A 13991-nucleotide genomic window follows, 5' to 3' on the forward strand; every position below is an offset into this window, starting at 1 on the left:
AAAATTGTGAGGTACCTAGCCAAAAAGAAGAGAGAAAAATCGAGAGCAAGGTAAGGTAGAAAAGAGAAGCGCTCCACCTCCTCCGTGCCGCGTCGTCGTTGTTTCGTTCGTTTTCTTTCGAAACGAAACCAGGCATGTCTAGATTTCTTTCAAACCTCAATCAAGTCATATTATCATTTATTTTTCAGTACATGATCATGTTTATTCAAGTAAAAATCGAGATCCATGTCAAAACATTTTGAAACCACACATGCAGAATTTTCGAATTCCTTGGCAAGCTTCACGGTTTCTTTTGGTTTGTGAGTTTCAGGTATTGGATCGACTCCAGGCTCCCAAGGCGGCTTGTATACATGTAGTAGGATGCATTAGGACCATGTTGGTCCATTCAAACCAGCCCCATGCTTGCTGGAAATTCAGAATGACAGCAACCTCCCCATAGGTGCAGAAATGTTGTTCGAAAAATTCAGTTTCTTGTCATGGAGGAAGGATCTGATCTTGGCTGCCCCAAGGGCCTATAGCCATGGTTGGATCACTTCCCTAGCAAGTCTAAGACGTGACTAAGTTGCCCTTTTGGTGGCTTGGTCCATGGTTCATCGGTTTTTAATAAAAACATCACAACAGCCCCTATACCCCTTCGGCTACTTCGGTTGGACAGCTTTTGGTTTCGGTTTGTGTTTGCTTGGTGTGGATCTTGGTTGGCCTATGGCCCTTAGCCACGGTTCATATCATGCTCCTAGATGTCTAGATCGTGCCATGGTCAATCAAATGGCCATTGGAACGACACGAGACATCGATCATAGCATAAACACTACACACGCATGCACGTTGCTCTCGGTTGGACCCTTCGGTTGAGTTATGGTGTGATGCGGATTGTGGCTGGCCTAGGGCCCTTAGCCATGGTTCAAATCATTCCTTGGGATGTTGGTAAGAGTCTCTGGTCGGTGGTTCACTCCCCTAATGGCCGATAGTCTCGAAACCAACGCAAGTCTTGTAGTTGCGCAGCTGCTGGAAATTACAGCAAGTTGCTGTGTCGGTTCAGAGGCTCGTTCGAGTTCTTGGTTGGCTTTTAGCCCATGGCCTTAGACTGGACAGTGCCTCATTGAGTTAGGAAGGTCATGTTTTTGACCGTTTGTCATTTGGATCATTTTTGAGGTCGTACGAGAATTTACGGTGCAATGTGCCAAGTTGACTCTCGAAAGAGCGTTTCGTGTTTTGGCCTCCATTCCACCTAGATTTCGACCATATCATTTTAGGAGCATTATTTTATGATTTTTCAGCGTATTTTAATCATGACTATACGTCGGTTCAGTGTCGGTTCAGGTTGGCTCGGAGTCATGATTAAATGTGAAGTCATTAGGCGTCATAGTCGCATCTTTTGAACGTAAATTGCATAGTTGGTCAAGTTTAAGCTATTGCATATTTTTCATGGCACAGTTAGGTTGCAGCGAGCCTGGGAACGATCCAATCCAATCCAGTTGGTAAAATTACGGGACATTTTCATTACGCCAGTTAATTATTTTACGTGCATTAAATAGAAAATGATTATTTTTGAGATTTATGCGATATGGCTTGTGGTTCATTCACTATGTGGGAGTGTTATTTTATACGGTCGCCAGTGACCGATCAGTTCAGTATGGTACCACCCGGTCGCCAGTGACCGGCCAGCTCAGTTCAGTTTCAGCCTCCCCGGTAGCCAGTTACCGATCAGTTCAGCTTAGTGCAGTGGCCACAGGCGTAAAACATAATCTCAACAGAAAATTTTTAGATATTTCAGTACAGGCTCCAAGGAGCAAATATTTTTACAGTGATTTCCAGTTCAGTTATGCACGTATTATAATTGCTTAGTACAGATTATTTTCAGTATGCCTCAGGACAGGATATGTTAACTCATGCATATTTTAAATTCAGATTTTTACTCGTTACCTGCGATTTTTGCATGCTGAGTCTTTAGGCTCACTAGACTTGATTGTTGTAGGTACTGATGAGGCCAGGGCCGAGGGCGGGGACCAGTGAGCCAGCTTGGGTCGGCAGTAGTGGCACCCGAGGACCTCAGTGCAGCAGTTGTTATTTTATTCCGCAAACAATTTTTATCAGTCGTTGGAAAATTTTTAAATTGTTATTGTTGGCAAAACTTTATTTTCTTCCGCTGCTATTATTTTAAACATTGAACTTGATTCCCCAGTGATTTTATGAATGAGGCCATTTAAGTTCTTTTAAAAAGAAAATTTTTAATTTTCCGCAAATTTTCAAGAAATGAGTTTTAGGCCCTTCTCAATTCACCTCGGAGATGGAAGAGGAAGAGATAAACCTTAGTCTTAAACTGACATGGAAAAATCTAAGGTTAGTACTAACGAGCTTATGGTTTATCTATTTTAGGTATATTAATAGAACTTGGAGAAATTGAAACAAGAATATGTATCAACCCAGTCACAATCCGAGTTGATGTAGCAAGAAAGTATTCGATGTTATCATGAAATACAGAGGCATTTGAGGGAACACCTCGAATCGAAATGCTTCAAATCAAGTTCAATAAGCTTGCCCTAAATGCAAAAGTTAAGGGTATGCTATAACAATTTGATAAGAGCAATATCTCTGATCGAATAACAGGTTGTTCATAGGCTTATATTAAGGTATGGCCTGTATTGCAATAGCCAATCCTCCAGGCTATTGAGAAGCCCTTGATTTCCGAAATGGGAGATTTTTCGAGTACACAGCTCTATACCAGGAATAGGGGATTTAAGTGCCCCTAGCACAAGTTCTACGTTAAGATCATCTTTATTTGAGTCGGACGAAGAAAAAATTGACTCGACGGATCCTTATCTCGAGCCTTCAAGTCAACCATTCACCTCGGAGATGGAAGAGGAAGAGATAAACCTTAGTCTTAAACTGACATGGAATAATCTAAGGTTAGTACTAACGAGCTTATGGTTTATCTATTTTAGGTATATTAATAGAACTTGGAGAAATTGAAACAAGAATATGTATCAACCCAGTCACAATCCGAGTTGATGTAGCAAGAAAGTATTCGATGTTATCATGAAATACAGAGGTATTCGAGGGAACACCTCGAATCGAAATGCTTCAAATCAAGTTCAATAAGCTTGCCCTAAATGCGAAAGTTAAGGGTATGCTATAACAATTTGATAAGAGCAATATCTCTGATCGAATAACAGGTTGTTCATAGGCTTATATTAAGGTATGGCCTGTATTGCAATAGCCAATCCTCCAGGCTATTGAGAAGCCCTTGATTTCCGAAATGGGAGATTTTTCGAGTACACAGCTCTATACCAGGAATAGGGGATTTAAGTGCCCCTAGCACAAGTTCTACGTCAAGATCATCTTTATTTGAGTCAGACGAAGAAAAAATTGACTCGACGGATCCTTATCTCGAGCCTTCAAGTCAACCATTCACCTCGGAGATGGAAGAGGAAGAGATAAACCTTAGTCTTAAACTGACATGGAATAATCTAAGGTTAGTACTAACGAGCTTATGGTTTATCTTTTTTAGGTATATTAATAGAACTTGGAGAAATTGAAACAAGAATATGTATCAACCCAGTCACAATCCGATTTGATGTAGCAGGAAAGTATTCTAGGATATGGATGAAACCAAATTCCAATATTAAGGAGATAAAAGCATGGTATGAATTTAGGGCTCTTGCCTCAGTTTATGGTACACCATTCAGCTTCACAGAAATCTCATCACTATCAAAATGGATCCAAGAAGCTGTTTTATGAAACATGAGAAAATAAAGATTATTTGTCAGATGAGATATTTTGGTGCTTTAATTTTTTAGAACAGCACCAGAACTAATCGAGAAAGGCTCACATGAAGCCTTTCGCTTCTTCAAGTTCAGAAGGTCAAACATTAACGTTCAGAAGTTCATCAAGGATCATTCGGATAGTGAAACAACTCTTGTTTCATCACTCACTCAAGACGACATATCCACTATACTAGCATGAGGATTATGGGTATGCCTCACATGAGATGGACAAATTCAAATTTTCCATTTAAGTTTTATCAAAATTCTGTAAATGGATATTTTATGTCAAATATCATGACAGGAAAAACCACAAGCTTTGCAGAAAAAGTTTTTGTAAAGAAAAGAAATCTTATATGGAATAGCAAATCGTCGGGGAGTAAAAGAACTAGTCAAAAATTTTGTAATATAACTCATGTGGGAATGGTCATAAAGAATCTGCCCAAGCTGTCCAAACCAAAAAGAACTAAATTCGAGAAAGGTTTTCAACCCGGATCTGATCGAAAACATAATGCGGAGACAATTCCACGTGGTGAAGGTCCACACAAGTCACGTTTTCCGCAAGAATCATACAAAAGAAAAATATTTCCTGGCAAAAGTAAAGAAGCCTCAACCACACAACATGACATACCACCAACTAGTGGTACACTAACTAAAAGATATTGTCGGCCACGACTAGCAAAGCAATTCACAAGTTTGATGTTCAAATTTCAAATCCATCAGCACTTCAATATATATATATCAAGACATAAGGAAGATGAATACACTATTTAACATCTTCATTTTTCTTTCAAAAATAAACTTTTTATTATTTTCAGTTTATGTGTTTGCAATTCCAACAACTATAAGTAGTTAAACAAGTTTTTCTTTCTCTGCAAAAAGTTACTATGTAATAATATGTTGTATGTTTGAAAAAAAGAACCGAGGTTTACTGTCTCTTTCATGTATTATTTTCAAAATTAAACTTATTTACTATACACCTTGACGTAGGAAATGATACAGGGTTGTGCGAGTTTGTGGTTAGGCTCTGAGGAGCAGTATGTAAAACTCGGTGTATACAATCCAATGACATCCCGGTCATATAGGTAAAAAATTTAATTTATTATATGAAAACATGATGAGCTATACAAAAAAAAAAAATCATTCTCGAGTTTCCTTTTCGATACGCGACATTGTTATACCCATCGATATGGTCCACCCCAATTGTACACACAAATATTCCCAAAGGTTCTAAGTAAATGCTCCACCAAAAAATTCGGTTAAATCAATCCATTGATTTCAGTGTCATTAAATTGATTATTAAAACTATATATTGGAGCATTCATTTTACCACTCTAGCATAAAACATAAGCTTGACTTCACATAACGTATGTCAGAATCACACTATGCTTGAATATATGCATGGATTTTCAAAAGTTCTGTTAGTTTGCTTTTCTTTCAACATCCTACGTAATGGAGATTGGGTATCAAATTTATATTCTTAGTCTAAAAATTTTCATAAACTCTTAACACCAAGAGGACAAGGGTCATATTTAGTCTCCTTGAAATGAAATTATTCAAGAAAATTGTAGAATCCAGAAAACAGACAACATAACAAGAATGTCCATTTAACTTTCTTTCCAAGTGTCTTCCACTTTTACATCAGGCATATTTTCACATGTGAAATTAGCAAAGAATACAACAATCAAAGAACAGCATAAACGCCCGAGGATTTGGACATTTGGGGCCATGTCTAGAATCCAAACAAATGAAAAAGAAAGAAAATAAAGCTGCGGCAGCATCATCATTACTAAAAACCAAAGAGTAGGTCATAGCTCAAATGCACAGGATGAGAAAAAAGGAGGCTGGGCTACACTGACACGTTCCAGAAGCATTTACAAAATGTCCAAGAGGTGCTCTTTTTTCTTTCTTTTTTTTTTTTATGGAGAGGAGAATGGTGTTTCAAGAATATGATCAAGACCACCTCCACTACTTGCCCAAAAAAAACAGAAGGGGGTGTCTTTTTCAAGCTCTGCCTGTTCAATTGTCTTTCTAAGTTCCTCTAGTCAAACACACAAAAACATGGGTCGAAATTCTATATCTTCGAAGGTCAGGACTTTTTAGGCATCAAGGCACAAGATGAACTTAGTTGGAAATCGGTCTATAGACAGCAGTGTACAAGCTACAGCCACAGTGTTGGTATCTCAAGGCAACTTCCGGCAGTGCCATTTTCGATTCAATGTAATCGTCCGTCCGAAATCAACTTTGGCATGCACCATCATGGAGTTCATATAATGGAGGATACTTCTTGCTAAGATGTTATCATTTATTCTCAGGCTGCCATTGTTGCAAGTTGTCATTTCCTGGTCAAGAAATCGACCTTTATAAAGGAGGTTCACAATAGAAAGTGCAAATATAACGAAATGGGCAGAATAAATGCTAACCAGCAGATTGTTTGTGCTCCGAAGGTTTTGTCTGAATGGCTGCCGGAACAGGATGAGCATAAGAGAATCCAACAGGTAAGAGGGTTCCGGCGGACTGTGCGGCTAATTGAGCAGCATGGATAACGGCTTGGGAAGTCAATCCACCACCACCTTTAACATTACATGTGGCGGCAGCAATTGCTTTAGCAGGATCATTGGTGGCCGCACTAGATGTCGTGACAGAAGAGGTCAAGGACTGCGCCCCAGTCGAGGTTAGTGGCGCATTTTGTAGCTGCTGCGTTGGCTGACTCTGCTGGTCTGGCCGTCTTCTCTGCATATAGTACCCACTTGGGACAGAAGTGGTGGAGCTTGTACTGATTGGATTCGTTGTTTGGACTTGAGAAAATGGATTTGAGAAGAACAGCTGTGCCTGCTGCATAGTCTTTGGAAGCTGCTGCTGATGAGGCTGCTGTTGGATATGCGGCCTTGCTCCACTACAAGGAGAGGAAGCTATTTGAGGGTTTCCTAGGATCGATGGAGATTTCTGACTTGGTATAGAAGCAGGGTTTTTGATCGGCTGCGCTGACAACGAAGAAGCTTGATTCATTTTGTTGCTACTAGGAGCAGTCGTAGTTGTTCTTGGACTTCCACCCGATCCTTTCGAGATGGAAGAGGTTGTAGGAGAACTGACCATCATAGGGGCTGATGGACCCTGCTGGTTATTCAACGGTGCTTGCCCTTGCGCACTTGTCTGCGTCTTTTGATTTCCTCCAAAGGATATTTGTGTGTGCATTGGTGGTTGAGCCCGTGGATGCTGCTGAGAATGGCTTTTCAGCGTCGATACGGTTGATGAGGCCGGAGGAGATGGCGCTTGAGAGGTGGCTGTTCTTGTATGATTTTTCCACTGGGGAGATTGAGCTGGGCTGCTATTATTGCTATGAACAATGTTTTGTGGGTAACCGGAGAGAGGGTTTGGAAACTTGGCAGATATGGAAGAAGATGAATTCAAGTGATCGGGGTACACATTTCCATTGATAGTTGCCGGTGCCTTTCGAGTTGCTGCCAGTTGCTGCTGCTTAATTTGCAGCATCTTTTGCTGCTGAAACTGAGCTTGAATGTGAGCATTCTGGACATTGCCAACTCCTGCGCTATTGGCTGTCCCAGGTCGGGAGCTTCGAGCCGAGCCAGTCAAAACATTCAGGGATCGAGCCGAGCCATCGATTCCACTATTTGCAGGAATAGAAGAAACAGGTGTATCGGCCAAGTCTGATCTTGTAAATGCAATAGACTGCGCAATGCCAACCTTCCCTGATGAACTTTTTCTTTCAGCATCAGTGGAGACGGAATCTCCACCCCCTGATTTAATATCCTCTGAGATTCTAAAATTCTTCTTTTGTGCAGCCTGAGCAGCAGCAACAGCAGCCACCATTTGGATGTTCTGTCGAGTAGCTTCTGGGAAGTTCTGAAATACGGCATGATTTTGCGTCATGGTAGCGATATCAATGCCCGGGCTGACATTCGAACCATTGATGGTACCGAAAGACATCGCAAAGCTATGGGGAGGTAAAGAGTCCACTCCACCTTTCGATTTCTGATGTTGTGTTTGTTGTGGCGGCTTCTTTTCACTATTACTAACAGCTCCAATGGGCACAACGTTGGAAGCAGCAGCACTAGCCAAAACAGGTGGTGGAGTCATCAAGGCAAAATTTTGTGGGTGAATTGGCATGGCGAAATTTTGGCCATATATGTTCACAGAGGCCCAAGATCCTCGGTTATCAGTAGTTGTTGGACTCTCTTCACCGCCTATTTCATTATCAGCAAGCCGTGGCCGAGTCGAAGATATATGCTGTTGTGTATGATGCGATGACTGAGGTTTCTGAGCTGGAAAATTTGTGCTTCCAGCCACACCACTAGCGCCGCCACTTGGGGAACGAATCTGCTGGGCCGGCAAATGCCTCTGGGACGAAGAGGAGCTACTAGATGCACTTGCATTTTGGTGGGCTTGCAGCATTTGCGGTGACTGAGAGTCGGTCGGTTGTTGGTGCTGAAGTTGAGAGGGATGAATCATCTGTGACGAATAGAAAGGACCATTGAAGATAGGCATCGCCTGTGCCGGGGTCCCCCTGTAGTTTGGTGGAGCACCAACGGCAGGAATAGGAAAAGGGTAAGCATTATTTTGTAAGATCGCCAAGTACTGTGTTTCATTGGTAGCCATGTTTGGGTAGTTGAAGCTCATTGGAGTTGATGCAGCTCCAGCTGTAGCAGGCGCACTTGCAGAGGCAGAACGAGAGGCATTGGATGAAGCCTGGCTTGCAGCTGTATGAGATTTTGCGGCGGCTGGCCTCTGCGAGGCGGCTGCCGCGGCGGCTGCATGTTGTTGATTCAAAGGGAAGATAAAAGCTGGCCCCTATGAAAACAAAGTCCCAGATAATAAAATCACATCAAAACTTACATAAACGCAAAATTAAAAAGAAAATAAAATCACATCAAAACTTATATAAACGCAAAATTAAAAAGAAAATAAAATCACATCAAAACTTATATAAACGCAAAATTAAAAAAAAAAAAGGAGTTTGATATTTATAATCCATTTTGTATTTATCCACACTCCACTCCACCTCATGTGTAAAATAAAGGTCAAATTTATTCACAAATAGAGTGCAAATAATAAAAAAAATATACTGTAAATATCAACTTCCAAAAAAAACATACCACTAAATTACTAGTTGCCGCAACAGGGGGCAAAGCTTGCTGGAGCATAACTTGTTGCTTTCTGTGAGCAGAATCTGAGGAATTAGCAGACTGAGAAATTTTTTCCTTACCACCAGCAATGGAATTGCTAGTCAGATTCTGCCCTTTCTCATGAATGTTACTATTCGCACCTCTACCTGTACTATTTCCAAGCAACTCGGTGACTGTCACAGCATTCATATTTCCAGGTTTCGCCCCAAACAATGATGCCGAACCTGCAGCTGCTTGCCAGAAGGGATTCATCTTCATGAACTGTTGGAAATAGTTTATATTCCTAGCAATGTAGCAATGCGTAGCACACCGTTTAGGCCGAGGTTGAGAGAAGGGCGGCTGCAAAATTCACATTGGCAATCACGAAAGATATTCCAATCAAAGAAGAGGAAAAAAGTTAGTAAAACCATACATGGATAGGTGGTGGCGTTACAGTGCTTCCATCCATTGAGACAACTCCTTGCAATGGTGCCATATATCTGCCACGAAAATACCGAATCTTACCAAGTTATTTCCCGAAAAGCTGGAGTTTTAAAACAAATTTACTACTTCAAATTCTTTAAATGAGCCTCAGAAACACAAGAAACAACCGTACCCCATGGGTGGTGGAAGCCCACCAGGCCAGGTAGCCATGGACATAGGCAAAGGCAATGAGCTCGCCAATTGACCTGAGAACGAGACCAAAATCGTTCAAATCGAAACCGGAAAATCCTTGAAAATACACAGAAAGATTCCCGGGTCAAAAAATGGATTAAAAAAAATCGACTTACCAGGTTTCCCAGTGGCTGGCTCCTCTTTGGCCACTTTTAGTGGCATTTGTGGCTGCTTCAAAACCTGGTGCTGTAATGTATTTCCACCATCTCTCTCAGACTTTTCCAAATCAAGCTGTAGATCAAGATTCTTACCCTTTTTCTCAAATGGCTTCAGCATTTCATCTTCTTCTGCTATTTTTTCACCTTTGATTTTTTCACCTGTCACATTTGTCAACTTAACTTTTCCACTTTTTCCTTTATCTTCTTCTTCATCTTTCAACATCATAGACTTCAACTCCTACACGAATAAGAGTTTAAAAAAAATCAAAATAAATGCAGATCCACACAGAAAAAAAAATCCACTTTTCAAGAATCTGAAGCTCGATATCTAGTACAATACCGCATCAACGATGGATGGATCCGGCTTCTGATCTGAGCCTGCCAAATCAACCTTGCTTTGTTTATCAGGTGAAGATCTGACCAGAGGTGGCGGAGCCTGAAATGGGTTCAAAATTTTCAGATCAAGAAGAATTCATTTGTCCAACCAAAAATCGCTTCTTTATACTCACCATCAGATCTATGACAAACTTCTCTTCCCTCTGATTTTCAGCCTCGGCAGGAATTAAAGAACTGAAATTTTTCAGAGAAAAAACACAACACAAAAATACCAACATTAGGCCTATTTCAAGAAAATAGTCACCAAAAACAAAATATTGCACCACCAACATCAAATCTTGAAATTCTCACGCTTTAATAATTGTAACAGCGGCTGAAGCTGTCGTTGTCAAGCTCGAATCCTGGCGACCACTATAATCAGTTCTCATCTCTTTCCCCTTTATTAAGACCGTCTCTTCTTGCTGAACTAGATCTGCGTTGCTCTTCGATTCCTCAGCAGTAGATTTGAAGTCCGAATCAATTTTAATAGATTCAGGAGCTTTCAACTCTAGAAGATGTTGCACCTGCTGACCTTGAGAATTGACCAAATCACCACCCATTTCAAACCCATTCTCTCCAGTGGATCCAGAGATTTTTTCCAATTTAGGCGATGAAATTTCATTCTTTGGAGCTTGGTCCATCTCCGGTTTCGTAAAAACGGGGCTACTCCGAGCGCCATAGCTGGAATTTTCCAATACTTGCCTTGGCCTCTTTCTCTTCGGAGCTACAATAAAAATAATAGTAGTGAAAAACCAAAAATATAAACCGCGAACTTCAAGTGGAATCTACTCAAGTGTACTTTTAACATACCAACAGCTGATAGAGGGCTCGTATTACAGGCTAAATTCATATTATTAGCCGACGCAGAATTCGAGATCGGCGACGAAACATGAGATTTCGTGTCGCTGCTGGATCTATTGACTTCTCTCCAATCCTCTTTCTTCAAAGAAGGGCTTTGAGATTGAGTCTTCAACCCATATAAAACCTCAGCAATTTCAATTTCCAGCTCCTCCGGATTCGAAGAACTAGTCTTCGATGACACCTTAGAAGGTTTTAGCTTTGGTCCGCTGTTAAGTTTCTAAATTAAAAAAAAGGCATCAGAAGAACTGAGAAAATCTACAAGTCTGAAAATATTTTCCAGAATAATGAAGATTCTTGAACACTAACAAGCTTTTTTCTAACGGAAGCATTGGAAGAAGAGGGCGACACTGGAGTAGCCGGAGATGGAGCAAGGCCTTGTCTCACCGGAGAACTTGATGCTTGCAGAAGAATTTGCTCTCCTCCGAAAATCCCACCGGCGCTAATATAATTGCTACTCCCCGAAATCCGATCATGGGACCTCTTTGCGCATGCTGAAGAAACACAAATCAAGATAAAACCCATAAAAGAAACATGTTAACAAAAATTAATAATAAAAAATCAAAGAAAAGGGATTTTAATGCTTTGGACTTTTACCAGAACGAGCTTTTCTTGGAACAGAGACACCGATCATTTCATCACCAGGTTTCCAGACAGGACAAGCCTTGAAAACCTTGGAAGAAGAAGACGTACTGGGGGGGGGGAATGTTTTCTTTGTCTGAAGATGTTGATTAGCGGTGATGATATTCGTAGCACTACTATCGTGTTGATGTTGGCTAAGACCACTGCTGTGGCTTTGGTGGTGGTTGGAAACCGGCCCAACAGTTGGCGGCAACAACCTAACCCCGCCGCCGCCGGAGTTTCCTTCATCGTCCTCATCCTCGTCGTCGTTAACACTCTCTTCTGAAGTTTCATCTCCTCCAACATCATCTCTATTGCTCATCAATCTCTCGGCTCTTCTCCGTTTACTCCTACTATCCCTTTCTCTCAAATCTCTTCCTCTTTCCCTTTCTCTCTCCCTCTCCCTCTCCCTCTCCCTCTCCCTCTCTTGATCTCGATCATTCCTCACTCTGTCCCTTAATCTTATAGATTCCTGCAATTCAACTCCCAAATCTTCATCTGCAGAACCAAGAAAAAAAAAAGAACTGAAATAAGAAACAACCCAAGAAAACAACAAAAATAAATAAATTTTTTCTAAAGAAAATTTACAATCAGATCTGTTTAAAGCTGAATCCGTGCAGACCTGGCGATCCTCTGAGACTGTTTGTTCTATGTCTTCTTCTCTTGAAACCATTAGAGCCCACAATACTAGCCCTTCTGGTTTCTCTATTCCTATCCATTACACCCCCTTCTCCACTCCACAAAATAAAAAATTTTGAGCTCGACCCAGATGACTAAATCCCAATCTAAAACCTCATCTTCGGTCAAGAACAAAAGAACTCGCAGCAAATTCTTGATTGAAAACAAGCTCCGGCGATATTAAAAAAAAACAACAATCTTTTTCCAAAATCTCTTTCCTAAATGGGCTTCCTCCACCCCCAAAACCCCAAAATCCACCCTTTTCCTCTCTTTTTCTTTTTTCCCACACCCACTGGTTCCCTCAACTCTGTCAAGAAATGAGCCCTTTCTTTCTTGCAATCTATCTCTTCTTTTCTTTTGGGGCTATATTTCACATCTATACAGCCTTATGGAAACCTCAGATGCACTTACTTCGTCACCCGAGTCAATCTTCACCCTCCGATCCAATCCCATCTGCCAGCATGGCTGCATCCTCAGCCGTCCAGTTCTTATTAATAATTTAATAAAAAAACAACACCACCCATTTAATTACCGGAACGTGTCGGTTTCCTGCTTCCCCCATAAGATTCCATATTTTCTAAATTTAAAAAAGGTAACTACATTAAAAACATAACGTGGGGCCCACAAAATTTCTCAATAATGTAAAAATTATAGTTTTCGAGTGTTTATTTGGGTTATTTATTTAATGTGAATGTATCTTTTCCAATTACTCACTAAATAAATACACACAAGTAGAACAGTAATAATCAAATATTTAATAATTTACTTTGCTAAATCAAAATTTATATTTTTTATATAAATAACATTTATTATTATATGTAAATTTAAGAGGTGAAATATTACCATTTGAACGAGTTCACCCACCAAGAATTTGGCTGCCAAATTCTTGTATTATATTTATATTTATATATCCCACCAATTAGAAAAAAAATATTATTTAAATATATTTTTTAAATATAAAAATAGAATAAAACAATTGGGGGAGTGCAATAATTACGGTCTTATTGATTAGTGGTAGGGCCGAGGTGTATTTAGTAGGAGCTAGTAGTTTACTTTTCCAAGAGTGGGTCCCACATTCAACGGTTGGGATTACCGTGGCAGCAGATAGGCAACATAGCAGCCGTCAGATCGCGCTTGACGTGGCGGACGAGAATTTTGAAGTCCGAGCTGGCGTAACGGAGCATGACGGTCCGTCGGATCGCAATCCGATCGGACGGTAGATGTTTAGGCGAAAGAATAAAATTGGAGTCACGGTCACAATCACGGAACTTCCGAGAAATCGGTAGGACCCACAAGATTTTATTATTTCAACGTGAATATAACAATAATGTATTTGTATTTTTTGGTATTGCAGTGAAGTTTCGTAGATCGATACCATTATTTAATTTAATTTAAATAGTAAAATAACTGATTCATGTACGGCAATGAAATATTTAAGAAAGGACAAAGATATAGTAATAATTGCTGGTTTCGAGAAAATAAAATAATATATCATTGTTAATAATATTTTTTGCCTAATTGTCACGTTGCGGTGGTGAGGTGTAACTGGAGGACCCCCACACCGAGTTACGTGTCTTATTTGTTCCACCGCTTGTATTTGGTCAAAAAAATCGCAGCTTCGTTTTCAAAGCTATCTCCAAATGTGTGTTTCATTAAAAAAAGGGATAATTTTTTATTTACTGATTATTGTTTTGAATGGCAAATAATAATATAAAAGATATTTGGGTGATCAAAAATATCAC

At 40.3% G+C, this 13991-nt stretch overlaps 1 protein-coding gene across 3 annotated transcripts; it reads right to left on the bottom strand.

The window, feature by feature from the left end:
* Positions 1-5340: 5340 nt before the first annotated feature.
* LOC142504597 (protein TIME FOR COFFEE-like) lies at positions 5341-12617 on the bottom strand. Of its 3 annotated transcripts, none has more exons than XM_075617463.1 (13): positions 12194-12617; positions 11548-12069; positions 11338-11444; positions 10903-11170; positions 10405-10816; positions 10227-10287; positions 10058-10153; positions 9676-9955; positions 9501-9573; positions 9318-9384; positions 8876-9244; positions 6185-8570; positions 5341-6103 (listed from the first exon to the last, which is right to left on the bottom strand). In XM_075617463.1, exons 1-13 carry the CDS (start codon positions 12288-12290, stop codon positions 6063-6065), a joined length of 4779 nt encoding a protein of 1592 aa, XP_075473578.1. In that variant the 5' UTR covers positions 12291-12617; the 3' UTR covers positions 5341-6062. The 3 variants fall into 3 exon arrangements, with proteins under 3 accessions (XP_075473578.1, XP_075473576.1, XP_075473577.1); XM_075617461.1 differs by having other exon boundaries at positions 11260-11444; XM_075617462.1 differs by having other exon boundaries at positions 11260-11444; positions 12160-12617.
* Between the last annotated feature and the right edge of the window lie 1374 nt (positions 12618-13991).

Source organism: Primulina tabacum, chromosome 9 (genome assembly GCF_025594145.1).
Source record: "Primulina tabacum isolate GXHZ01 chromosome 9, ASM2559414v2, whole genome shotgun sequence".
Taxonomy (NCBI): domain Eukaryota; kingdom Viridiplantae; phylum Streptophyta; class Magnoliopsida; order Lamiales; family Gesneriaceae; genus Primulina; species Primulina tabacum.

Coding starts and splice junctions, on each gene's coding strand:
- LOC142504597 (XM_075617461.1), bottom strand. CDS start 12,290: ATGGATAGGAATAGAGAAACCAGAAGGGCTAGTATTGTGGGCTCTAAT. Junction 12,070..12,193: donor CAGTCTCAGAGGATCGCCAG/GTCTGCACGGAT, acceptor TTGGTTCTGCAG/ATGAAGATTTGGGAGTTGAA. Junction 8,571..8,875: donor CGGCAACTAGTAATTTAGTG/GTATGTTTTTTT, acceptor TTGTTTTCATAG/GGGCCAGCTTTTATCTTCCC.